General features: G+C 39.4%; 1 protein-coding gene across 2 annotated transcripts in view; it reads left to right on the top strand.

The window, feature by feature from the left end:
* pde4d (phosphodiesterase 4D, cAMP-specific) overlaps positions 1 to 26,414 on the top strand; it is a 249,146-nt gene that overhangs the window by 61,430 nt on the left and 161,302 nt on the right. The window contains exon 1 of one of the 2 annotated variants that reach the window (XM_084728719.1): positions 389 to 510. The exons of the other annotated variant lie outside the window; for it this stretch is intronic. Within the exon in view, the coding sequence (XP_084584845.1) occupies positions 419 to 510 (92 nt within the window). The 5' untranslated portion in view covers positions 389 to 418. Of the gene's footprint in view, positions 1 to 388; positions 511 to 26,414 lie in introns of those variants that run through there. 2 annotated transcript variants of the gene reach the window in all.

Genomic DNA, 26,414 nt, shown 5'->3' on the forward strand with positions numbered 1-26,414 from the left:
GTTTATGGAGTCAAACTCATTACGTGAGCTCCAAAAAGCAAACTGGACGTGAAGAATTCCTAAAAAGTTGCCTCAGTTACTTCGAGGGGTATAATTTCGCCTTTAGGGCTGTTCTTTTAATTTCAAAAAACACTTTAACTCGCAGTTTTGTTAAATCTCCCTCCTCCCATCATCTCCCCTCGGGTTATTCTACTTGAATGCCCCTGAAGTGTTTATTTCTTTAAAGAAATATTTGAACTTGGCGAGGAGGAGGATGGACCCTGCCTGCGGGAAAGTGGGGACGGCGCCCAAACATCTGTGGAGGCAGCAGAACCAGGCTGCGCTCTCGCCGCTCCACCACGCTCTGGTTGTGCGCAAGAACGACCGAGTGAGACAAAGAGGCTTTTCGGACACCGAGAGATACCTCCACCCGAGGAACATGGACCGAACTTACGCTGTGGACACGGGGCACCGACCCGGGCTCAAGAAATCCAGAATGTCGTGGCCGTCGTCGTTTCAAGGTCTCCGACGGTAAGGGCAAAGGAGGAAACTGCTTCTGCGTCTCCTCTGCTCTCCTCTCTTCATCTTGTGTCTCTCTAATTTGCCTCGATAAGGATGGGCGTTGTGTGCATGAGAGACAGAAGCGGGGAGCGGATAAGTCTTTTGGCTTGTATTTTAGTCCTACATTGTAACTTTGAGGACGTTTTACTACATTTTTTGGCTCGACCTCTGTTTTACATCACTTTTTGCGGCAAGCATTTACTCCGAACACCCCCGTGGTTGTTAAGAAAGGATGGATAAAGTGTGAGCTCGGTCAGTCGAGAGCGAAAAAGGTAGAAAAAAAGAAAGAAATAGACAGAAATATGGCCACAAGAGCATTGAGGTCATGCCTTTTTTTCGCACTTATCCAACAACTTAGATCTGTTTAATATCTTTTAGGATGACAGAGCTTACGTGCGCTTGTAGTTGACTGTTTAATTTAGGTCAGAGAGGGATGTGTTAGCCTGGAAAGGATGGGTTAATTTCTCGATATAGAAAGAAAATGAGGAAAGTCAAAAAGGTTGAGTGAGCGGTGGCTATATAAGCAGTTAAATAGGCTTTTATGTCTTTGCACATATCTGTTAGTTAGGTCAAATCTGGCACGCCAGGCAGGAAGAGATGCATTTAGAGTAGACTGACAGGAAACTGATGGAAATGAAAGGTGCTGTAGGCGTTGACCAAAGGCAGGTCACAGGGGATATTCATAGGTGCCCTGAACACAGCACATACAGTACTGTGCAGGCAGCTGCTTGCATCTTAAAACCCATGATGTGCATTATAGCTGCAATGGTTGATCTATCAGTTGTGAACTATTAAATTAATAGCCAACTAGTTTGACAGTCAGTGAATTGAGTATTTTTAAAGGAGAAATCTGTAATATATTTACTGCACTAAATAATAAAATATCCATGATATGTCATCAGTGATTAAGGAAACACATAAATTGAAATAGTTTCTACTCTGACAATGCTACAATGACCGTGTTCTCCTTTGAAATTTCTATTCCGGGCCAGAATAAGTGTTTTTGTGCACCTGTTTCACGTTTATCAGAGTTCAAATTAATGCCGAATGTTAACCAAGACGTCATTGAATAATCTTTAAGAAGGAGTAGATGTTCATAATGGTTAAATTGAGCAAAAATGTTACTGGAGTCTGGCAGGCAGTCACTGAACATTAACACATCGTCTTACAGTGTCAGACTCATTGTCGCTTGTTATTGTCAAACTACAGTGTTGCGCTCATCTCATCCTTCTGCGGTGTTCCTGCAGGCTGCCTGAACTTCCCTGAGTCTGGGGAAGAGGGGGCGGGGTTAAACAGCTTCCTTCAGCCATAGATAATATGTTAAATAGGATTTCATCTATGGTTCCAACTCTCTATTTGGACTGCAGTACTCATCGTTGGACACACAATTGTTACATATTGCTCCTTTAAGGAAGAAAAGTCAAAATAATCTGAGTCCATTTCTTAAATGTGAATATTTTCTGGTTTCTTTACTACTCTATGATAGTAAACGAAATATCTTTGGGTTCTAGACAAAACAAGACATCTGACATTAACTTGGGGTGTGGGAATCATAAACATTTTCTGATATTTTATAGACCAAACAACTAATTGATTAATCACTGATTAATCGACAAAGAAAATAAGAGTTAGTTGCAGCCCTAATATGCAACATTTCCCCAAAACAACGCAATTTTTAGACATAATCCCTCTCAATCATCACTTTTAACGCACTAAAAGTGTGTGGTGGTGGCTGTATCTGCAGCCCTCCGCTTGTATTTGCTTATTTTCTTTGGATGCTTTACCAACACAAACATCAGCATTTGACATCCTGGAACTGGGACTCAACAATCAACTATCTTTCTGATGCTTTTGCAAACAAATTAGTGAACTAGTGATCTTCAGGGATTCATACCACTTAGCTTCAGGATTGCTGCCTAGTGTTACTGTTTGTGAGTCTCTGTGAGGGAGAGAGATCCAGTAGGAGGGCTTTACATCATCACTAATACATGGTGACCACATTCTCTGAGATGACACTCACAATAATCTGACTCACCGTGCTGCACATAACAACATGGATAATATTAGTGCATATATGACAAGTGCTGGCTCTTCCGACGTTGCTTCTCACACCATAAGTATTTAATAACCCAAGCAGCTACTGTAAAAATGACAGCAGTAATGTTTGCAGTAACAGCAGTTTGAGCCAGACAGACAGACAGACACAAAAGCAGCAGCTCTGCACTCAGACAGCTCGGGTGTGTGGGGAAATGTTTCTGCTCTAATTACTCACTTGTTCTGGGAAGAAGGAAGGAGGGAAAAAAAAGGCCAACTGAAATGAAATCTGAGAAGGTCACCTCAGCTCCCTGGCTTTAAGTGACTGTTGCGGATGTTAGTTTCTCTCAAGCAGATCACTGTTTCCTTCCTTTCTTCCTTGTATAAAAAAAAAAATCGTTTGGACATGAGTGATACTTGCCTGCAGGTCCAGTCAGCAGTCAACTATAGAAAGCGCACTGGCTTGTCTGGCCGACAGACAGAATGGTCCCTGTCACAGTGGCAGAACAGTCACATGGAGGAGAAGCCAGAGAGGAGGGAGGAAGAGGACGGAGGGAAGGGAGAGGAGAGGAGTGGAGGGAGCGATGAGTGCACAGATGGAAGTGACATTGCAAAGTGGTGTGCTGGACTGAAACACCCATGTGATGCTAAAATGTTGCATTAAACTTATACTGTATCCCAACTAGGGCTGCGTTATTACAGCCAAAATGATAATCATTATTTGATTATTGAGATCATGATTAATTATCATGATTATTCATTGATTTTAGGGTCAAGATATTTTTATTGCACCTGCACTTGAACAGACTAGGGATGAAACAAATACCGGTTTGATGATTAGTATTATAGTGGTAAATCTAAATTATCAAGATATGTGTGTCTGCTTAGCATGTTTTGCAAAACTGACAATAAATAGAGTGTGGGTTTGTTTTGTGTCAAAGAAGATATTGCCATTGCACAGCACATGATGCCAGTACTGCTTTCACTTTCATGTAGTGTTACTTTCATATAGTGAGCTGCGGTGAAGCATTGCTGATATGGATGTGCAGCCCGTCATCATCCCAACTTGTCGCAAACCACGTACAATGTTTTGTCACAACATCTCAGAGTCTCATACTGGTGTACAAGGTACCCAATAGTGGCTGAAAGACATGCTGCCAGAAACATCTTACATCTAACATCTAACATCTTAAAACAGTCATATTCGGGGTAGGTTTAGGCGCAAAATCTACTTGGGTAAGTATGGGATTTCTATTGTATATTACTCTTCAACTTTGGACTGCACCCGCAACATCCAGGCAATTTGCACAGGCTGCCACTGCAGGGTGGCTGCCATAGGATGTGCTTGATTTGATATACAGCTGTCAATGTATGTGTCGCCATTGATTATGCTCATTTAATTGTGGGAAGCCAACATTCTGATTAAGAGTAATATTCGATTAATTGTGCAGCTTTTATCCCAACACAGTGAACTTGCCTGAACAGGAGATGTTCATGCCATGCAACTGTGTTGAGGATCATTGAAGCACATTTCACATCTGCTTCAGGAGGGTAATTACACATAAATTAACCCAAACAAATCAAATTCTAGACAGGAGGCTAATTACATAAGAGGCACATTGCGCTCTAGCACATATACAAGAACACTAACACCAAGCCAAATCAAGATTTGCCTCTTGTAGAGCACAACACAGCACACCATTATGCAGCTGGAAATAGGGCCATTGATTGGTCGTGTTTTTTATGTGCATCCATTTGGTTGAACGTTTCTGCCAATGTGACTCACAGGGTCCTTCATCCAGTATGGATGCTGTTAAACTGACATGTCATGTGTCAGAGATAGGAATTGTAACATGCAATCATCTCAAGACACATTGTTCAGAATAACAATGTAGGTGATTATGTGATGAACATGTTGCAAGGCAATCAGAACAGCAGCTGATGTGTGAAAGCAAAACATCTACAGTTAAAGTTTTTTTGATTTGATGCAAAATACAATTAAATGAAACATAGTACAAAAAGGAGACATTTAAATAGATATTTAAAATTCATAATGCATTGTTTCATGAAAACAACATTACTTGGCATATTGCCTTACTGACTTTATCATCCAAACACCAGTGAGCTGGTGCTCCTGGCATTTATTGGATTGCTTTGAAAACCTTTCAACAGCCTTTGACAACACACAGCTTAGCTTAGCTGTCTGGATGGCTAACTCCTCCTCTGGCCTTGAAAGCTTTTTAGCAGAAATAGTCAGACTTTCCACATATTTTCTAGCCTACAAAGAGGTGGTGCATAATGCGTGTGTTGTTTACATTCAAGTCATGCATTTTATTGACTCTTCCAATCAACAAGACAGCAGCAGGTCACATATCATCAGAAGAAAAACTCAGCAATCAAGATGCTGTTGCAAGTCAGACAAGCAAGACATATTTCCTAAATCTAACAGACAGATATAAACAACTTCTGAGGCAGCATCCCTGTAGGAGACTAATGAGAAGAGCCAGCTACTTGCTCGACACATAATGTTGATATCAATCTTACGTATAGAGAGCGACAGGAAAGCCTTCCCTTAGAGGACTGTGGATGTTGTTATGTGTGCCCGAGTGGCTCGTTTGGCGCAAGGTCCAGCAGCCCCAAGGTAAAACACGTCACCCGAATGTGTCACAAGCTAGGCTGAGCCTGGACGCTGCTGAAGGCCTCTGTGAGACCTCAGAAAGAATCTGGAGCATCCTTTGATGAGAGGATGGCATTTCTCCCGTTTCTCCCCTACTGCTTGCCTGTCCCTGCCATGGGGATGTTGCAGGGGGGGGGTCTTTATCTGTGGAGATGTCAGTGAAGAGGAAGATCATGATTTCTCTTCTCTCTGTCAAATAGCAATCAAGATTTGGCGATTCAGTGGGTGGAAAAGGAAATGTCAAAACAAAAAACGGATGAAACATCTAAGGAGGAAAGGATGGAAGGTGCTCCATCTGGACATTTTGTCAGCAGCAGCAGGAGATTGGAAAGCATACTCCTGCCCTCTCACTCCACACTGTATTTAACGGTTGTTGATTTTTCTCCAACCAGTCCTCCTCCTCCTACTGTGCCTGTCGGTGCCAGCGAGGTTTTTAGCCAGTATAAAGCGTTACCCCCTAGCTATGTCATTAGATCCCAAGGGTGTTAGTCAGCGAGGCAGGAACTGCTATTGGGTACGTGGCTATATATAACCCCGGTCGCGGCCATAATCATACTGCATAGGCTGCTACAGAACTGGCACAATACACATCTACTGTATGGCTGTTCTCCCAGGCATGTGAAAGACATCCAGAATGTGCTAATGAACACATTGCGGACATGGTACTAAACTTTCCATTAGCATGGATCAGCATCAAACATCATGTAGCTTGGGTAATAAAATGGGTCATGACTGATAATTTCTGACTCCGTGAGATTTTCTACTGTGTTTGATGTCACAGTATGAAAGGCTGGTAGAGCTGATAATTATGTGAATGCCAGCCCCTTGTCTGGGTCTTATTGACCTGTTCACTCAGGCAAAAAATGGAAGGTGTATTGAGTATATTCTTCAGACGAGTTCTGTGACTTTCCCGGCCTTTGAAAGATGAGCATGTGCATTAGGAAGTTACTGATGCAGACACATTGAGGTGGGTAGTCAATTTTTGTCTGTCAAACATGGAGTAAAGCCACAGCTATTGAAGAGAGAGCCAAAAGCCCCCCAATATATCATTAAAGTATCATGGTAGTTTGGACTGTACAACACCAAGATTTTTTTCAGTCAAATCAGACTAGTCCATTCTATGTGAATATTCAATGATTCATTGTTTTTTAAAATTTTGTTTGAAACGCACCACACTAAATTCCTCAGCCTATATCAGCTACGTGACAATGCTTTACCAGCAGGACACATACTTTAAACGAGAAATCTGTAAAATATTTACTGTATTGCAACCTGTTTAATACATCGCCTATGGCTTCAACTCTTTGTTTGGACTGGTGCACTCATTTTTGCACACGATGCAGTGGCTACATATTGCTCCTTAATGTCTTTCTTCATCATCTGTGATATGAAAATATCAGATTTTCACCCAGTCAGAAAGTAAAACTGTGTCCTCCTATAGTTCAGTTACCAAATCCCTTCTGTCTATGAGTGAAGGGTTTGTTTCAACTAAACCAGAGCTGACAATTGTTGGAACAGTGAAAAGACAAACAAAGGTGTTTTTATTAAGTTTTATTTTGTTTCTGTCAAGTTTGATTGAAGCTGACAATAATGATGTTAATACTTTTTTTTGCAAAGGGAGTCTGTTAGTTTGGCGATGGCAATAAAACTGCTGTTTCTGGTTGAACAAGCAGTCTCACTGTAGTAATTCTCTCCATAATGATGTCAGTCACTTATAATAACAGTCTGAGCCTGTCAGTGGCAAAACAAGCACAGTAAATCAAGCAAGCACGTAGCTGAAAGCTGGCTGTCACCTGCACTCCATTTCTATCACTCTTCTCCACTTCCATCACAGTTAGTTTTGTGGTTTGTAACATTGAAACATTGTAAAGTTTACAGTTAAGTATAAAGTTTGACTATTGCATGTTGTTGCATTGCTCTGTATACAGAGGTACAGTGAAAAAACAAGAACAGAAACTTATTTCCAACAAAACTTTTCACCTTCTTTCCTCAGTTAACAAGCAGTGCATATTAGGTGTGTCAGCAAATATAAAAATATACTGGAGGTCTGTGTACTCTCAGTATGATTGTGAATACTAAACAACTGTTGCAGTATCCATGTTTAACTGAGTGTTCACAGTAATACAGAGAAACTAGCTCGGCTAGCCAGTTAGCTTACACTTGGCAAGGCTAATTTCCATAAGGCTAATTATTGAAACAGTGTTACAGTAAATACACTCAGCACAGACTAGGCAGCCCAACAATGAGAAATACTAACAGAGAATCGAGTTACTGTACTACATGAATCTGGCAGCACATTGTTAGTGACCTCTACACCATAATGATGGCAGAAACACTGGAGAATGAGCGGAGAAACAGGGAAACAGAAGCACAAACAAATGCGTAATTTTAAAATAAAAGTCTCTGATGAAAGCCCTGATGTGGTTATATGACATATGCATGCATTAAAAGTGGGTGGAATATGGTTATATTATATGGGTATATTCCATCCACTTAGTGAATGGAATATAACCAAAAACACTCATAGGAAACCATAAAACTCAATGACACTTGACAGCTACTTAGAAACCATTAGCGAGCATATAGCATTCACAGTCACTGTTTCAGTCGGTCTGTCTGTCTGCCTCGTCTGTAACACAATAACAAAGTGACATTTTTTAACTGTAATTTGGTGAAAAAATTATCTAACCTCCATCTAAAACACCAGGGTACACACCTCCAGATCAGTGACCTCGAGATGCCTCTGTTGCTTTGTGTTGAATTCACTGTGAAACCTTTAACTGATTTTACATCATTCAGTTTAAATGAAGGTTTTGATTATGAAAGGCTTCTGGAGTACCGCAAGCATTTTGTTCTATTTCTGAAGGACGTCTGGCAGAAGCATGAAGGGCAGTATCAGTCTGGGGAAGGGGTTGCCCTTTTCTTTACAAATCTTCTACATTCTAATAGCAATGCCACTGCCTGTTTGGGGAACTGTGTGTATGCCTGTGCTTCGTCAGTTTATGTAATCTTGTATCAAGGTGGAAACCTGTGGTGTAAAATACAAGTCTAGTGGATTTCAAGAGGATATATATTTTTCATTAGGCCAAAATATGGTGGTAAATGGTGTGATGATTCAATCATACTGTATGTTGACACTTAATGCATGAGGTACAGCATGTAGTGTATGGTTGAGCTCTGCACATTTTGCAAGCTGGCACACTTTGAAATATAAATTCAGTGGCAGTTTCACAGCCTCTGCTGCTCTTTTGTGGAGCATGAAGTGAAAACACAAATCTATTTCATTGATTGCCGTCAAAATTTAGTGTCACAACAAAGAAAGTGGTAGCAGGAATCACTTTCTTTGTGCTCGGGTCAGACAGTTTTCTGAGCATTACATAATCCAGCTACTTCCAATCAGAACTGCATGAAAAAATAGGGTAGGATAGTTGAGTTGTGCACAGAGTAAGTCGTGTCCCAAACCAAAGCAAATAGAGTACAGCAGGAATGAGTTCTAAAACCTGGTAATGAGTTAGCGTATTTGGTTATATGCCTGAAATAAGTTAGTTTTTTACTTTGGCAATTGCATTTATGCTTCAAAAATCATAAAAGTGGTGTTCAGTTTATTTTGTGCACTAATCCAAAACCTAGAAAAATCCCATTGGGTTTATGTCAAGGGAATCAGAGCAATACTAACTTCTGGGTTGGCCTACAAAAATACAATCTACACTGATTGAAATTAATGTTCACAACTGGCAAAATGAATGTTTAATGCACACATCTGTTGTTGTACAGCACTGCAGTCAGACAGGCAAAGTGGGATCTTGCTTAGGGAACATATTTGTCCAATGTGAACACTGGACAGTGTCCAGCAGGACCCACAAGCCAGTGCGTCTGGCTCTAGGAAAACATTATTGCTTCATAAAAGAGAGGAGCTGTGCTGAAATGGTGATATCTCAAATAGAAATAAAGCTCCTACAGTGTATGTGAAGCAGAGAGGACTGGTCATCTAATTCTTACCAGCAGGAACAGGCATTTGTTTTCCGTAGCTCCCCCCCGGCTCCCTTTCCTCACTGGTCATCTGTGAGGCTAATAAAATGCATGAAAACCATTTTTGAAGGACAACCTTGTAGCGGGCTACAAGCCAAAGCCTCTCTAGACTGCCTGCTTGATGCTGGGTGATTCCCTGAGCTCTTGGCTGGCTGTGCTACACTGATCATATTACGCTCCACAGGGTGATAAAGACTCTCACTGAGCTAGCAACTGGTCTGGTTTAGGGTCTGCTGATAGCTTGAGGGAGACCACACAGACATATGAATTATTGATTATTTTTGTTAGGATATCTGTATCACTGCTGTGGAGACAACTGTGAAAACAGAAATTACTTGTCACCATATGTTACAGTCTCGATGTGACACAGCTGTACTGTTGCATTATGTTTCTTAGCCATCAAAGTTGCTTTGTTGTGATGCCATACTTGCTTTCAAAGGATTTATTAAATATTACTTGACATCACTTTAAAGCTGATTAGCAAAAGACCCTCTATTCTACTAATTCCTAGTACGGTAGTTACGGTCCAGTGTGTAAGATTTACAGGGATCCATTGGCAGAATACAGAAATGTAATATAATATTCTTAAGCGATGTGATTTCATTATTGTGGAATCACCTGAAAATGAGAAAAGTTATGTTGTTTTGTTACCTTAGAATGAGCTGTTGATATGCACAGAGGTTGCAAGCCCTCTCCTACAGAGGCCACCATGTTGCATCGCCATGTTTCTGCAGTTTTTGAGAATGGACAACCCAAGCAATGGCTCTAGATACGGCCTTTTGCATATTTTGCAAGTTTTGTGGTCACCATAGGTTCTCCTTTATGCTTGGAAGGGGAGAGTGAGACTAGGTGCTTGCAATCTGCAAGCTCACCAGTAAATGCCACTAAATCCTACACCCTGGTCCTTTAAAGTGGTACATGTATACATGTTAGAATATAATTGCTGAAAACATGTGAAAAGAGTGTGTAGTCCTGAATTGAGGAGTTGAAATCATGGCTTGATGATGCACTGGAGTCATAGGTACCCTAACACTCCTATCCTAAATATGATGAATATTTAAGGTTTGTTGACAAGCTGATGCCAAACTTAACTGCTGGTTTTAATTTGTATGCAGAGGCAGTTGAAGGAGTATGAAGAGTTGGAAAAGTAGGAAAGGGTCTAATTAGTATGAATGAGATTTTTAAGTTGAATAAACCCTACAATGCATTAAAGATGTATATCGACATATAATGTTTAATGTTTTAGGAGGCTTTTTTGCTGTTTGCAGAGACTTATTACATATTCAAGTAAATGCAATTAATAATTTGTACAGAAAAAAGTAAAATGCAAGACCTCTTGCATCATTTTCCCTGTGGGACAGATTTTCAACAATAAACATATATCAAGTAGTGGGAATCAGATTTTCCCTAGAAGCTTGTGGTATTGGGATATTTTATCAGTGGGAGTGGATTGAGAAACAGTTTTGTGCATCGCTCTAATGTACACTTCTTTGTTTCAGTGGCATACAAATTAAGAAGACAACACTGGGGTGCAATTCTCCCTCATGGAGTGATGTCACAATGAAAATATATGATCTCACCGTATGGCTTTAATAGAGCAGGGAGAGACCAGAGAGACTGGTTAGCAGAGCGGCAGCTATTAGGCACCACATGCTGGAAGAAATGGACTAACAATAAACAACCTGACAGCCAGTTACAAGGCTCCGTGAGCATGATCAGGGTTCATACGCTGCACTGTAATGAAGGGAGCTGATGTGGGAGCTGTCAGTCATGCGACGCCTTAATAACCCATGCATGATTCTCAGATTACTTCCCCCAGCTTTTGATTATTCCTTTTTTTCCCCCTTTGCCAATTTTCTTTCTTCCTCTGTCAATCAGTGTGTTGTCTTGAAATCTATATCTTTCCTATCTCCTGATTCACAGACATGCTCACAAATAGCAACATTGGTCTGTGCACAGAGACTCATCCTGACATACAGTTACTCCCCTGCTCTCTTCCCTTCTTTCCCTCTTTCTATTGTCTTTCTGTCTCCCTCACACATGCTGTTTAAATCTATTGATTCCCTTTCCACTTCCAGCATCTTGGTCTTGAATGATTTGCCTCTTAGGCCCACATGTCTCCTGCCGCATCTGTCAGCTCTCATCTGGAGACCTGCCACATGCACATCTGAACCAGCCTGCTCTGGTCAAGAAACATGATAGAAACCCTGCAGTGGTTTGCATCTCCACCACTTGGACAACTGCCATCCTCTTGCTCTACATCAGTGTTAAAGAAAGCTAAAAAAAAACTATTTATTTTATATATGCTTACTACTACAAGTCCTATATGAATTACAAATGATATATTTTTCCTGTAATACTGAACCACATTAATGAACAGCATGAGACTGTTCTGTTTGGTTTGCCAGTCCAAAAAAAAAAAATCAAAGCAATATTCATCATTTGGGCAGCCGCTCTCAGAGGACAGCTTAGACAAACCAGTAGTATATATCCTCTGGGGTTCAACCAGTGGATGGCTGACAGTCATCGACCACTGAGCTCTTTACCATCATAACACTGTGACTTAAAAGCCCTCTGTTTTTGATGTAGCGTCCCCTCAGAGTTGCAGCACAGCAGGAGATTCGTTCCATTTTGGCATGTGGGAGAGAATATAAAAAGAAACTTTTGCTGATGGTCATTGTTACATCTCCATGTCCTGTTTTATTTTCCCATTGATTTCATTGCTTAGGTTTCGGTACAGCTGGCCGACTAACTTTGTTTCAAACTTCAGAGGCTAAGTTATGGGCATGTGGTGTGGAGATGAAAAGCTTTTTAAACCTGGCATGGGGATGCATGTGGGATACTGACCCGGCTGGAGTTTGTCATCAGAGAGATACTGGGATGCAATGGTGACTACATCAGTAACAAAGATTCAGTCATTCTCCATCTTCACTCTCTCACTGTGTACGTTGTCATATGCCAATTTAGTTGACAATTAGGGGCGTCACGATTCTTCAAATCCAGAATTCAATACTTTCAATTTTAAGGTCACTATTCAATCCAATTTTCTGATCTGAACATATTTTTGCACTGACTGTTGTGCAATTGGACAGCTATCGAGTCTTGAATTGTAAAGATCACTGGTTTTATGGCCTGCTAATTTTCACATTTATAAAGTCGTCTTTAAAAAGAAGAGTCTGTATGGTATCAAGTGTGATATGATGGGCTGATAAGCTACACTCTGTTGTCTTTAAAATAGTTTCTTTGCACATGAGCTTGACGCTGTAAGAAGGTGGGGGTAGAGAGAAAAAAAATACTGGGAGAACTGATTCTGCCTTTCAATTTGATTAATGAAATTGTGACACCCCTAGTTGACATCACCCAACCCTAATATTCTCCGCTGAATGAAATGGCAGACAGCAGACAAAACAATAAAAAATTTGGCAGGGTAAAGAGGCCTTTTTTGAGTAGCCTGACCAAAGCAACTTAAAAGTCCAGTTAATGTCTGCCTTTAAGTATTTTTGTGGTGTTTTATGCCTGTATTTGAGACTTGACACTAGAGAGATGACAGACATTGAAGAGAAAGAGAGGGATGGGGAATGACCACAGACTTCCCCCGATGGACTTGACCTGGGGATGCTGCAGTTTGAGGTCCATGCCTTAACCCCTGAGCCACAAGGATGTCCTAATATTAGATTTATCTAATAGCAATGTTCTGCTATGTATAGGTTAGCTATTATTTGCTAACATGTTACCCATAAAGGCCTGGATGCAGTTTGAAATGATCACAGATGGGGATAGTGGTTGTGCATCTGGTTCTGTTTTTACCACACTGGGTGTCTGCATGCGCACATATGTTATACTTGTTTGTTGACACATTTGATGGAACCACAAACAGACCATGTGGCAATAAATTTAGGTAGCATGCAGACCCTTGTAGGGCTGATGACCACATTTACATCATGTGAATTCTTGTGGCCACACGGCTGCAGGGAATAGAGCTGTCACAATATCAGATTAGTATAAATTTCTGCATTAAAAAAACTACTACTACTACTACTACTACTACTGCTACTACTACTACTGCTACTACTACTAATAATAATAATAGCTTTGGTTTGTGTTGAAGTTCACAGTAGAATAAAGCTTCACAGTTATGAGAGTCATAAAGTAAGTTAAATCAAACTTGTAATGAAGGGAAAAGATTTTAACTTGAAGGTGATTATGGAGACAGCATTAACAAATTAATGAATGGCAAGGCTTACAAGCAGTTATGCTACAACTGTTGTGATGTGCACAGAAACTTCCCTGCAGAAACACAAGGTCATCTGTAATTAGCATTTTTGTTTCCTTGAAAAAGATAAAAACAGGAAGCGGCCCATCTGAAAACATGCATGAATAATTCATGTTCCATCAGTGCTGTTGTAATTTACTGCACCAGGAAACAAAAAAACTCAAATATGCTTCAAATGATCTAGATAACAACTTAAAATAGCCTTTTTTTCAGTCACAAAGAAACCTTACTGTGAAATGCCCTGTGGTTACACAAAAGAAAAGTTTGCAATGTACCTGTTTACTCCAAAAATTGGTCATTTAATTTTCAGATTTCCAATATGTCCCTGAAAGGCTGACAGTAATAATCTCTTCATCTCTGTGGTCAGTACAAGCAGTCATTACAACACAAGTGTATTTAATCAGATTTTAGCATATTTTGCTAAATATATTGCTGGGAATACACTGAGCATAGTCGTGTAATCTTGGATTGTGCTGCAGAAGTTGTTTGAGAAGTTTTTATTGACTTTTCTGATTCTGTTTTCTACTGTAATCCAATGTAACTGACATGAATTCAAGAGGACCATGGGTAGCTCTCTCTATTACTTACAAACCTACACTGTGTGTGTATTTGATATTGAAAAGATTTTAGGTGGAGTAGCAGTTTAAGAACATGACTCATGAGTTGATTTCATGGCACTATGGGGATATGACTGCCTAATAAATCGGCCCAGGACCATTTGTTTATTAACAGGAGATGGATTTTGTAGGACACCCATGGGGAAGAATGGAGAGGCTGGTCATGATGGCTCCTATTACAGAGCCATTAGTAGAAATCTTCAGATTGTTGAACAGTTTTTGTAGTTACATCATCGCCAGAGAGCATTTTGTTGGATACAAGTTAGATCTGACCTGCTGGTATTATCCATTATCCAGCTTTGATTAGTTTATCACCTTTATAATGATATGAAAGCAACCTGAAATTTTCTTTTTTGGATAAAATTGATTTCCAGTTATTTCCAGTTTGTCCATTTATGCAGTCTGTGCAGGTCAAAAATTAAGAGGACATTTTCACATCATTACTGTAAACGTTATGGAACTGTGGCAAAACTCTTCCAAATTCACTTTTTATTAGCAGAGAAAATATTTTTGTTCTGTTTGCTTGCATTGCTTCTAGTTAAGAAGCACTTTATCAGCTGTTTAACTGTAAAAGATTGAATGACACAAACAAATTACTTGCTAAATCACAAGAGGTGTAAGGTACACCTGCAACATTAAATGATTCGCCACATGTCTTTTTAGGTTTGATTACAAACTTGCTGTTTGCTTGGTAGGTGTCCCTTCTTTCAGAGGCTGTGGTTCTCTTAAATGTATTCATTCAGTTAGTTGAATTCCACCAGTAAGCAGTTTTTACGGTGCATAAAAGTATTAAAATATTCATAGAAATGTCTAAAATCACTCCACCATCACAGCCTGCAGGGGGTGAGTGTTTCATATGAACAAAAGTTTTGGATGGAGGTTTAACCAGTCAGAAACATGCAAAATAACATTGCAACTGTCCATGAACAAACGTGTTGGGTTATAAACATTCAGTGGGCATTGTTGTTCTGTTAAAACCAGGAGTGTCAAACATATCGCTGAGACCAGAACCGGCACGCCAGATGGTCCAATCTGGCCCAAAGGACTACTTTGCAAAATGTTAAAATTGTAGTGAAGTCATTAATTTTGGTTTTAAATATGTCCGCTGGTGTCACACTGATAATAAGAGCAGCAGGCCTTATGCTGGATTCGATATTCCAAATTTTTGTTGATCTGCTCTGTACAATTATTGCATGTCTGTCCATTCTGAGGTTTCTTCCACATTTTCTCTGTTAAAAGGATTTTTTGGGGGGAGTTTATCCTCACCCAAACCGAGGGTCTAAGAACAGATGGTGTTGTACAATGTACTGTGGGGCAAATTGTGATTTTGGCCTATATAAATATAATGTAACTTGACTTGGCTTTGACAAAAAAGTAGAGAAGTAGATACAGAATGTCAGGTTTTCCAAGAAAAAATGAACCAGTTCTCATTTCTTCATGTGTAATGACAGGAGACTGACTTAATGTGGAACTGAGACATAATGTTGAAATTGCAGTCATCTTTCTTTAGACATCTCAGGCTGTTCAAGATCTGTCTTATAAATGGATGGTTCATTAACTGTTTTAAGAATGTACTTGATTGAACTAAAAGAAAGGGAATAATTTGGAGGTGTCGTTATTTATTGGTTATAATGTAATGGTTTTACTGGTCCAGCCCACTTGCGATCAAATTGGGCTTTATGAGGCCCATAAACTAGAATGAGTTTGACATCGCTGGTTTATATGTATCGAAACCAGTCCTGCTTTTTACACATAATCAGTAGTCTGTGACCCCCTAGTCTTTATTCTCTCCTCTCTCAGTTTTATTGCTGCACAGCCCTCTTTTCATTTTTAAAAGTAGCAGTCGAACTGCTTCAAAATTCAAATTCAAAGTGCTTCTCTTGGCCCAGTTGTGGCTGACTGACTGACTGACTGTATTACTGTCATAGCGTCTCCCTGCAATGTTCTACATTTTTGTTTAGTGTAACACCGGCCATCTGTACTCACTTCTGTCTTGGCTATGACTTGAAAAACTGCTATGACATCTAGGGACGGGGAGTGGACAAATTCAGAAGGTTTACAGTTGTATTTTTCAGTTTAATAAGGGACAATTGAAAGAGTATTAACTTTCTTGACATTTTATGAGTTTATCTTGTTAATTTATTGGTGGAGGGGGATGTCAGGTTGGTGGTGGTTCGTTGGAAAATTTTAACATGTCGTGCAACCCTAAGAACAGCCATTTCGTCCATGTGATCCGTGCTGTCTAGATAACTTTTTTACCACAAACATCAAAAAGTGTCAATGTCACGGAAAGTAGAGGCTAAAAACAAAATGTAAGGACTGTAGCTTTTACTTACGACAGTGACACTTGACAGCACACATTCAGCAGCTTTTCAGAGACATACAGAAGACTTGTCCCCATCTGTCAATCTTACTTCTGTTCAACAATAAGAATGCTAGAAAATCCATGGAAATCAGTGCAACCTGTGAGCCCAGATTTAAGATAATTTTGGTAATAGCCTCTCTTTATGAGTTGCATCCACACCTTCACTTGTACTGTTAATCTGCATGGCCAGTTGTACAATAAATTAGATTTATTAAGTATGAAAGAGATCCATCCTGATTTAGTCGAATCATAATCTGCTTGTATTTTCCCTGAATGCATCACAGAAGGTCACCTTGCTCATTTGGGAAATAGTCGCCATGGCTACATTAGTTAGAGGGGTGCACTGATTTCATTAGTGATGAGATCTCATGAGGATGCTTTGAGGACAGTGAGCAGAGTGCAGGAAAGAGGAGGATAGGGACATTATTTGTGGAGAACAGGAGAAGATGAGGAAGTTCTTGTCAAAAGCAGTTTTCATCAAACTAAATAGGGGCTCGTTTTTGTGAACATAACTTGCACTTTTAAACTTTAAATCCAAGTTGGTGTATGTTCACAGCTACCTTTGCAATTTATAATTTTACAAAATATGTGGCCATGATGTCTCCTCTGTAATTCAGGGTGCAATTTTTTTTTTGTCCACCAACCAAATGGTTAATGAATGTTCAATTTTACCAGCCTCTCAAAAGATTACCATTTTTTTTGGTTCAGTGGCTGGTGGTAATTTTATGCCCTGCTGCAGCTGGATGAGTGATTATTCAGATGCAACCTTGGTTCGTTTTTGAATGAGTCATTTCTTATGTTGTCATTTAACTCCATCTGTAAGACCACATAGAAAAAAAGTCAAAGCTTTTCAGTGCCAAAAATTGGGAAATTTAAAGTTCATCTGTGGAGAATATGGTGCTATGGAGCAATATTTTTACAGTGGGTCCTCATTTTGTTTGTATTGCGTATGCACGGGTGTAAGAATGCAATACACAGCCCTACTGCCAGTTTCACCATATTCCACTGATCAACAGTTGGTGGTGGTCACTCACCAAATGTCCTGGTCTACACATTATATTCTGCAGATTCAAGAAAATGTTGCTGTTTGCTCCATACCCCCACAAAACTCACGGCATAGTCATTAAAAATGTTTTTCAATGAAAATGAGAATAATGATGTAAAATTTATCATCACTCTAATATCAAATATCCTATGGCAATTACAATATCAGTCAAAATATAGTGAGAAACACTGAATATAAAAATAACTTTGTTTGTTTACCAGAAAACTCAACAGGGCACTTTTAATTTGCTGTCTTACTAAAAGCACAAAATGCATGCATATAAAGGCAGACAGACTTAATTTAATTTCTGTCAGTATAGGTAATTATTGATAAATTTTAATTTATTTTGAATTTGACTGCATTACTTTGAATTTAACTGTTGTATATATCGAGGCACACAGATAATTGACTGAAAAAAATCCAAACACTTACTTTTACACTTGACGCTGATTCTGTTGTTGTGTCACTTGTTAATTGTGCAGCCAAATAACAAAGCTGTTAAATGATTGTGATTGTGTGTCACTGGAAGCACCTTCCACAATCAAGGGATCTGTTGATTCTGTGCTTTCATTGTGGTTTGCATTTAATGTGTTTAAGTAAAACTGTTTATCATTTTATTGAACCTGTTGCTATTGATGTGTCCATTGCCAATACATATAGCCATATTGACTTGGTTTTCCCAGCCAACATGCTGAGGTGCGCTGACGTGTCATAAGACTGTTGTGTCATGATGACAAGGCAATAGTTATACAGAAATGTTGCTAGTTTTCTCCCTCCCCATTAGAATTACCGATTACAGACATGATTAGCCTTCAGCCTGATATTTATCACATTTGTCACCTGTCGAAATATATGACAGGAAAATTTTACATAGAGTTTTGTGCAAGGAAGGAGTAAAGGAAATAGTTAACAGCCTCATAGTGTGAATACAGGAGTTGTTGAGGCCATTTCAGCCATACTGCCATACAGGGCTAGGGAAAATGTGGTCTGTTACAGTTGATCTTTTTTTCCTAGATGCGAGAGTGATAGAAAAACTACAATGTGTCTGCAGGGCATCTTGGAGCACTGAATGGCTGTGCCCTACTTCCATCCTTTCCCTCAGGAATGCCCTACCTGCCTGTGTTCATCTACATCATTTAGCCCAAGATGACTCAAGGCTCAACTGTAACATATCACAAATTCATATTTCAAAGGCTACAGGGTTTAGAAATGTAACAGAACAAGCTGGAAATGCTAAATGTATCTTTGCCATTTCAGACAAAATTTTATTCTGCTGCTTCTGCTGTAAAGTCACACTTTGAGCTCAAGATTGGTAGTGTTACAATTTTTGTGAATTTTCCTTAATTGATAGTTGAACATGTTAAAGGGATAGTTTTGACTATTGGAAGTGGGGTTGTATGAGGTACATGTTAATAGTCAGTGTATTACTTGCAGTAGAGGCAGGTTGATATGCCCCCAGTTAAAAGAAGCAGAGAGGGGCACCAGCATGGAAGCTAAGCAATGAACTGCTATAGACAGAGTCAGCAACAAATGGTATTTTAACCACTTAAAGAAGGTCCACCTAAAAAAAATCAGTATCAGTTCAAGTGTATGCCATATTTAGAATATTTTCGCCGCTTTACCTTACTGTCAGACAGTCTTTTCTGACAGGAAACCGCTGCTATACAAGACAAATATGGCTCTCTCCAAAGCAACCAAACTCCATTGGCAAATCTGTAATTTTACCTCAGAATACAGGAGTTGCTAGTCTCCCCCTGCCTGACTGATTTCTCCTATGGAGTTTGGTTGGTTTGGAGACAGCAATATCTGACTACAAACATATGGAACACACTTAATCTGATATTGATTTTTGTAGGTGAACCATTTTAAGTGTCTCGAATACCCTTTGTTGCTGACCCTGCCGACACCTGCTTAGCTTCTATGATGTACTCCTCCCTTTAACAATCAATAATTGATTAATCATCAATAATGAATTAGATACAAACATGTCACACATCTTTTCTCAATGTAAGTTTTATTTAAGCGCTTGTTGTGGCTTATTATTCATGCGTAACAATAGTAACCACAAACAATTTAAAAGAACAGAATAATAAAACAAAAAGGCACTCACTCAAAATGTCTGTGGCGATTAATTGATTAATTGATTAATCATTAACATCCCTAGTTAGAATATTTATCCAGAAGACAGTGGTTTTCAGATGTTTTTGCCATGGTTATGGTTACTGATAGTGAAGTCACAAAAATAACAATGCTACTACCTAAATCTACATTTATACAAGCAGGGTTACTTGAAAATGCCACCTCAATAAGTCTCCCCATTAAAGTTTGCCACACTCGTATTTGACAGCATACTTTTACTTGAGGTCATGCGCAACAAGCTTTATAGCATTGTCATTCTTCATTGTCTTTGCTCTGAGGCAAACTGAACAACCAGCTGTGGTTTCAGCTTCACCTGACACTGAAACCACACATCCCCATTCAGTGTGAGCACCATAAGGGACTGAAATCTCATCGCCATCTAAACCCATTTGTCTTCTCTTGTCTTGCTCCATTTATCATACACACCCACTGTCAGGACTGTAGCACCAGCTACAAATGGGATGTGTTGACGTTAAAGAGGAAGCAATGGAGAGAGAGCGAAAGGAAATTAATTTCATTTCCGTCACATTGTTAAAAGATCCAGTACATTTAAATAGAGAATACACGTTTTTACATAATTCATTAAAATATATCTAAGAATCAGACAACTTTGCTATATTTTATATCTAATATGGTGAATGTACCACCCACAGCAGCTTCAATTATGGCGGCGCAGTTAATCAAAATATTATCGAAACTACAATTTGGCCAAATCTCAAAAAACTGCATTTTTTGCCCCAGCCTACAAATCTTGTTCTCCAGATGTAAGACAACTTGTTTGTTGGTTTGGACACCAATTTACACCACATCCTCATGATTTTCAGTCTGCGTAAAGGGATAATGAATATATACTCTAAGTCTGTCACACCACAGAAAAATGTGTTGTTGTGCAAGAAACGAAAAGTACTATTATTAAAATATTTATTTTCATGAAGTTTTGAGCTCCAGGGTCTTAGGAAGCCAGAGGGAAATAAATACTTAAAATGGGAGCTTTTTGGTGTGCGGATCTCTTTCTTTATTTACCAACCAGACAAATTTGAATGATGAAAAAATGTAGATAAAATTCAGTTTCAAAATCAAGAAAAAAATAAACCATTTTCTCTGCTCTGAAAGCATATTCATGCTGTGTTTGTGTCAAATACCACTAGGACTTGAAAAATAGAAGCTCCTTCTAGCAGCTTTATTGAACTTGTACAGACATGTTTAAGCCACCAGAGCCAAGAATCCAATTCAGAGGACAGTGACCTACTCAAGAATCAACTCCATCTGCAACAGGATGGTTATTTGGTTGTTAAAAGAATCAGCCTTCTCATCACTTACACTGCTAATGCTAAATGCTAATGCACTCTAACTAGTTTCTAACATAGTTTTAGGGGGCAATATAGATCCAGTGCATCATCGAGCCAAATTCTGAACACAGATTATTATTATTATTATTATTATTATTATTATTATTATTATTATTATTGTCACAGTCTAACTCCACAATTCAGTACTACATAGTTCTCTGTTGTTTCATGTTTCTGACCTTTAAGAAAAATTATAATGTGTTAAGAAGAAGAAAATATCTGCATTTCCTTTACACATTTTCACATTAATTGTGAATAATATCACAATCACAATATCTGTCAAAATAATCACAGTATGATTTTTTTTTTTTTTTATACCGAAGCATGCAGCCCTAGCTTCAGTGCTACACTTACCTATTCTGCACTGAAATTAATGGAGTGGCTTTAAAGTTAGAGTGAGCTGCACAGTCCACAAACATGACATAGAGCGTGTGTCTGCCATAATGAGTGAGGTATGCCCTCTAGCATATTTCCCCTGAGTGAGTATGTAATGAGACTGCAGTTCTGTCCATCATATTGAATCATTGTTTGTCTTCTGGTCCTCAGCCAGTCCCATCTCAGATGCTATATGCACTGTAAACTGGGTCACTCTCCTGTACCAAAGGACTTTCTTACTGTGTCTACATACCATATTATAAAAAACATTCTGTCAGACTCCTCTTCCAGTTGTTTATATGTGCACATGAACAAAAAGAAAGCTGGTACTTTTTACAGAGAAAGTGTTTGTCTCACTTTGGAAACTACATACTGTAAATGTCATATATCTTTTTTTCTTTTAAAGTGTGTTATCTGAGAATGTGTGTGCCATTTAACTGAGCAAACGGGCAGAATGTGACATATAGAGACGAGACAGATAACGTCACAGAAGGGATTTTATTTTATTACATGTTCACATCTTTCCAGTTCATGGTAGGCAGTAACTCTGTCTAAGCCTCTACTATCTATCTATAGTCTTTCTAACAGCTTTATAATAAGATTTATAGATGGATGTGTGGGCAGTGAGACAGTGATTCATACACCTGTAAATTACAATTCGAAAACATGAACTTTTCCCAACCTTTTATCAGAATGAGTAGCTATGACCATGAGGAGAGCTCATCTTGTTTCTGCCTTTCACTCAGGAGATAACACTCAGCAGTGAAATAAACTACAGTTTGAAGTGACAGAAATGGAGGCTGTAAATTGAGATATAAGACACTGCTTGACATATTTTCTTGCAAAGGATGTGTTTATATTGTGGAGAAATTTGTTTTTGTATAGTGCTTGTTTTGTTCACATAAGTTAACATTGTTTAGGCTATATACCACCCTACCCTACGCACTATGCAAGTGAGTAGTGTGCAAAATGTACTTGAAGACAGTGCACTAACAGAAGTATCCAAATTCAGAGACACTTAAAGTTTAGCACTCATATGTTCTTGTGTTTAGGGTTTTTGAAAAACTACAAAAAAGACACCACCCTCCAAACTCATGAGACACTGAGTTTCGCTCTTCTTAAAACTACATGAACGCCGCTTTTGACAAGTTGAGAGTTGCAAAGATTGACAGGCTTGTGGTGCCCAGTTACGGCTGCTAACTTATGACTGGACAGTTGCTGTTCAGAGTTATTGCAGGTCAACACTGTGTGTTAAAGACAACTCTCTTTTTCTTTCTCTGAAATTTACTGAAATGGTTCTAATGTGTCTACGTAGCTCTTCTGTCAGTATAGATCACCCTCACAGTTTCACTTACTGATATTTACTGACTCTCATGCTCTTATTCTCTCACTAAGCAGCTGAATTTTTTGTCCACTGTCTCACTCTCTTCCTTGCTCTCTTGTGCTCCCTGAGTGTCTTGGCCCTCCCCAGAGAGGAGCTGTGTGTATATAATTTTCTCCGGTATCCTTGTGTCTCTGCTCCCTGGTGTCTTCTCATGTGATGAATGGAGCTCCACAGATCTGAAAGTCAGGATTTAAACTGCACTGAATACACAATGGCCATAAAACACTGTCCCCATGCTGCCACATAACGGAGATCCATTGAAGCTGAACTGAAGGTGAAGAATTTGTCTTCTGCTGCTGTGTTGAATAGCGATGTGGGCCTGACTGAATGTGAAGACTTTACTATGACTTTACTCTACTTTACTTATTTTTTACTAATTAGTGTATTTATATGGCATGAATATGATGCCTGATATACGTATTTCATTTGTCTTTTCTTGTGTTTGCCGGTGGTGCACACACACAAGAGCAGTTTGGTCATTTTTGTCTTCAGCTTCACTCACCTCTGTTCAAATTCATGAGTGGCACAGCCGAGTTTGTGCAAATCAGTTGATGCAGTGCAGTTTTGGTACCCACTTTAGCTTGAAATTGTGTTTCCAAGAGCCCATTTTATACTTCTTATTGTAAAAGTAGCTGCAAAGTGCCATTTTTGTAGCTTTTGTTATTGAAGGCACTCACACACAGACCTCACCGAAACACCAGAAGTTTTTCATGTTAATCGTAGACTTGAAGTACATTCTTTCTAGAGATTTAAACTCAACAAAATAACTGTATCTGAAGTTAAGATCCTGAACCAATTTAGATCAGAGCTGAAGCAATTAGTCGATTAACTGAAAAAATGCCCAGGAGTTCCAGCTGCTCAGTTGTGTGCACACAAGAACGAGAAACTATAACTATAACAGTAATTATAATGATGTGAGCATCCACACTAATGAGCAGTAATGTAACAGTAACATGATCCAGCTGTGTCAGCAGCCTAGGAAAATGGATATTGATGATCTGTTACTGCTGTATGTTGCACAGAGAAAACCAGAAAGAAATGGGTTCACAGAATTCTTCAAACGAGGTTCCTGTGCATCCTTAAAAAGTCTCAAAAGCTCATCTCTGATGAGCTGCAGACTCGTTTCTCTTCTCTGTTCAGCTCCATTCACTGCCAGTTGTAACACCTGTGGGGGAGTGGCCAACCAATGATTGCCAAGGCAAATGTCTGTTTGTATTGTGTGCTATTGGTCAAGGCTGTGACTCCTCCCCCACAAAGTTCACCAAAGTTGAACTTGTGTCCACACCCCTTAATTTGCCCATGAGTGACCAGACCTTTATGCACTTGAGGGACTTGTCATTGGAATCAACAGAGGACACTTTAGCCACACCCCCTTTTATAACTGATGAACGGTTTGTCATAGATCCTTACTGCAGGTGTCACTGGATTCAGCAAAGAGATTCTTTTTCCACTGATGTGACTTAGTTCCACTCCTTATTCTTTAGCCATGAAGGTCAAGTGGTTGTGTGTGTGTGTGTGTGTATATGTGTGTGTGTGTGTGTGTGTGTGTGTGTGTGTGTGTCATTCAGGTGGATTTTGATTGGCTTATCAGTGTTTCTGTTGTGGTGTGGACTGTGGATTGTTGTGTGTGGAGAAATTGTGACAAATATTTTTATGTCAATTCATAGACCACACAATTGTTAGATTAATCAGAAATCAAAATAATAATGTTAAAATAATATTTTTGTTTCAGCTGTGGCTCAGATTAATGGCTGATACTTTCCACACTATCCTCCACATCTGCCTGCAGGATGTACAGTTACAATATGAGGTATTTTTCTTTTAGCATAAATCCTGTCAGCCCACACACAGAAGCAGGAGTGAAACATACGCCATGTCTACAGTCTCTAATTTGGGGAATGTGCTGCAAGTAATTACGCATGGTTCAGCAGTGTGGGTATCTTAAGTAATTAAATCCCCTGAAACATCGCCAGTATCTAGTAAAATACGACCTTTTGTGCTTTCCTGCATGAGCAGAGGAGGCATCATCAGACTTTTTTTTTCCCTTAAAGCAAAATTTTAAACATAGTGTCCTGTGGTTTAATCTAAAAATGTTTCCCATCATTTAAACAGGATTGATATGGTGAGCTGTCAGCAAACAAACCACTAATGTTCTTTATTTGTAGCTGAATGCAAATTTTAATCACTTGAATAAACAACTGGACTTGTTGGAGTTGTGTCGATGCCCTTTTTTTTAAACCACAGTATGAATACATAAAAGAAAGAGGTAATGTTGTCCAATGTTCAATACAAGCTGTGTCCACCAAACTGTTTTTTCCTGATGCCAGCATAGTTTTTGAATAGTATCCAAAGGGAACTCCGGATATTTACATCTATTTTGCTCTGAACATTTTTTTTTTCTGGTTGCAGAGAGCTGAAAAGTGTTAAGCTGTGGCTAAAACGCTGCACTCATTACTGTCGCTTTTTACCTTTCACAGTAGAGGATGCATAGGACAAACTGTGCCCTGCTAATGCTGTAGTCTACTCCTTGAACCGGACCCTGTCTAACTTTAGCTCTTGAACCAAATGATGGTACTTGCTGAGATGTTTCCTCGGCCACAAAATCTCATTAGCTGGCATATGCCGTGTTATGCAGTAATAACCACCCCTGCTGTGAAAAGCACTGCCATTATGGGTAGGGTTAGGGGTACTTTTCACTGCAAGCCAGTCTACCAGGAAGTGTACCCTCTGCTATATCCCTCTAGCAGACCAGCGGCTCAGTTCTGCCCATGCATCAGCCAACACTTCATCTGACATTTTTACATTCAGTATTTGTTAACAGAAACTCCGCAAAATTTGGTATTTGCAAAACATAAATTAATTGTTACCAAAGCATCTCAGCTGATGATGCTCTCTCAAGCGCTCCCAGCTGGACTTCTTCATAAGTGTGCCTGGGAAAAAGTGCTGTGATGGACACAGCTACAGCCATGCTAGTAGCTTGATGGAAGCTTGCGAGGCTGTATGGAAGCACAGCTTTGAGCTACCATCAAAAATCTATCATACCAACAATGTGAACATGCTGATGTTTAGAAAGGTAATAGTTACCATAAATGTCTAAGAAATGTCAATCCATGTAATAGTTGTTGAGATGTTTGGTCTTGTCAAAATAGTGAAATAATTGTTACAAACATTGTAAAATAAAAGGGATTATTTCAAAGGCTGAGTCCACACGGGTTGCGTTTGATTCAGTCTGAGAAAAGCAGCAGAGAACTCTCCCATGCTTCTCTCCCGCCGAACTATTCCGGAAATGAAGAAGAAGTGGTCAGATATCAAAGCTGACACCAATAAATGTGTTGGTGCATGCTGGCAAAGTGAAGGTGCCACTGGAGGGGTTCAGGGAACAGTGAAACTTACTCCTCTTGATGAGTGTCTGGCTTCTATAATTGGAAACTGCCTTGTCAGTGGTGTTGTTGTTGTTCCTCAGAGGGAAGGAGACACAGACCTGGCAATGGATAAAGCTGCTGTTAGTGAATCCTTGCTTTTCTCGTGTGCAGTGAGTTTTTTGATTCGCAGACTACATCATGCCACTTGGTAAATCATACTCAGCC

The sequence above is a fragment of the Lutjanus erythropterus genome, chromosome 10 (genome assembly GCF_056507025.1).
Source record: "Lutjanus erythropterus isolate fLutEry1 chromosome 10, fLutEry1.hap2, whole genome shotgun sequence".
In the NCBI taxonomy this organism is placed as follows: Eukaryota; Metazoa; Chordata; class Actinopteri; order Lutjaniformes; family Lutjanidae; genus Lutjanus; species Lutjanus erythropterus.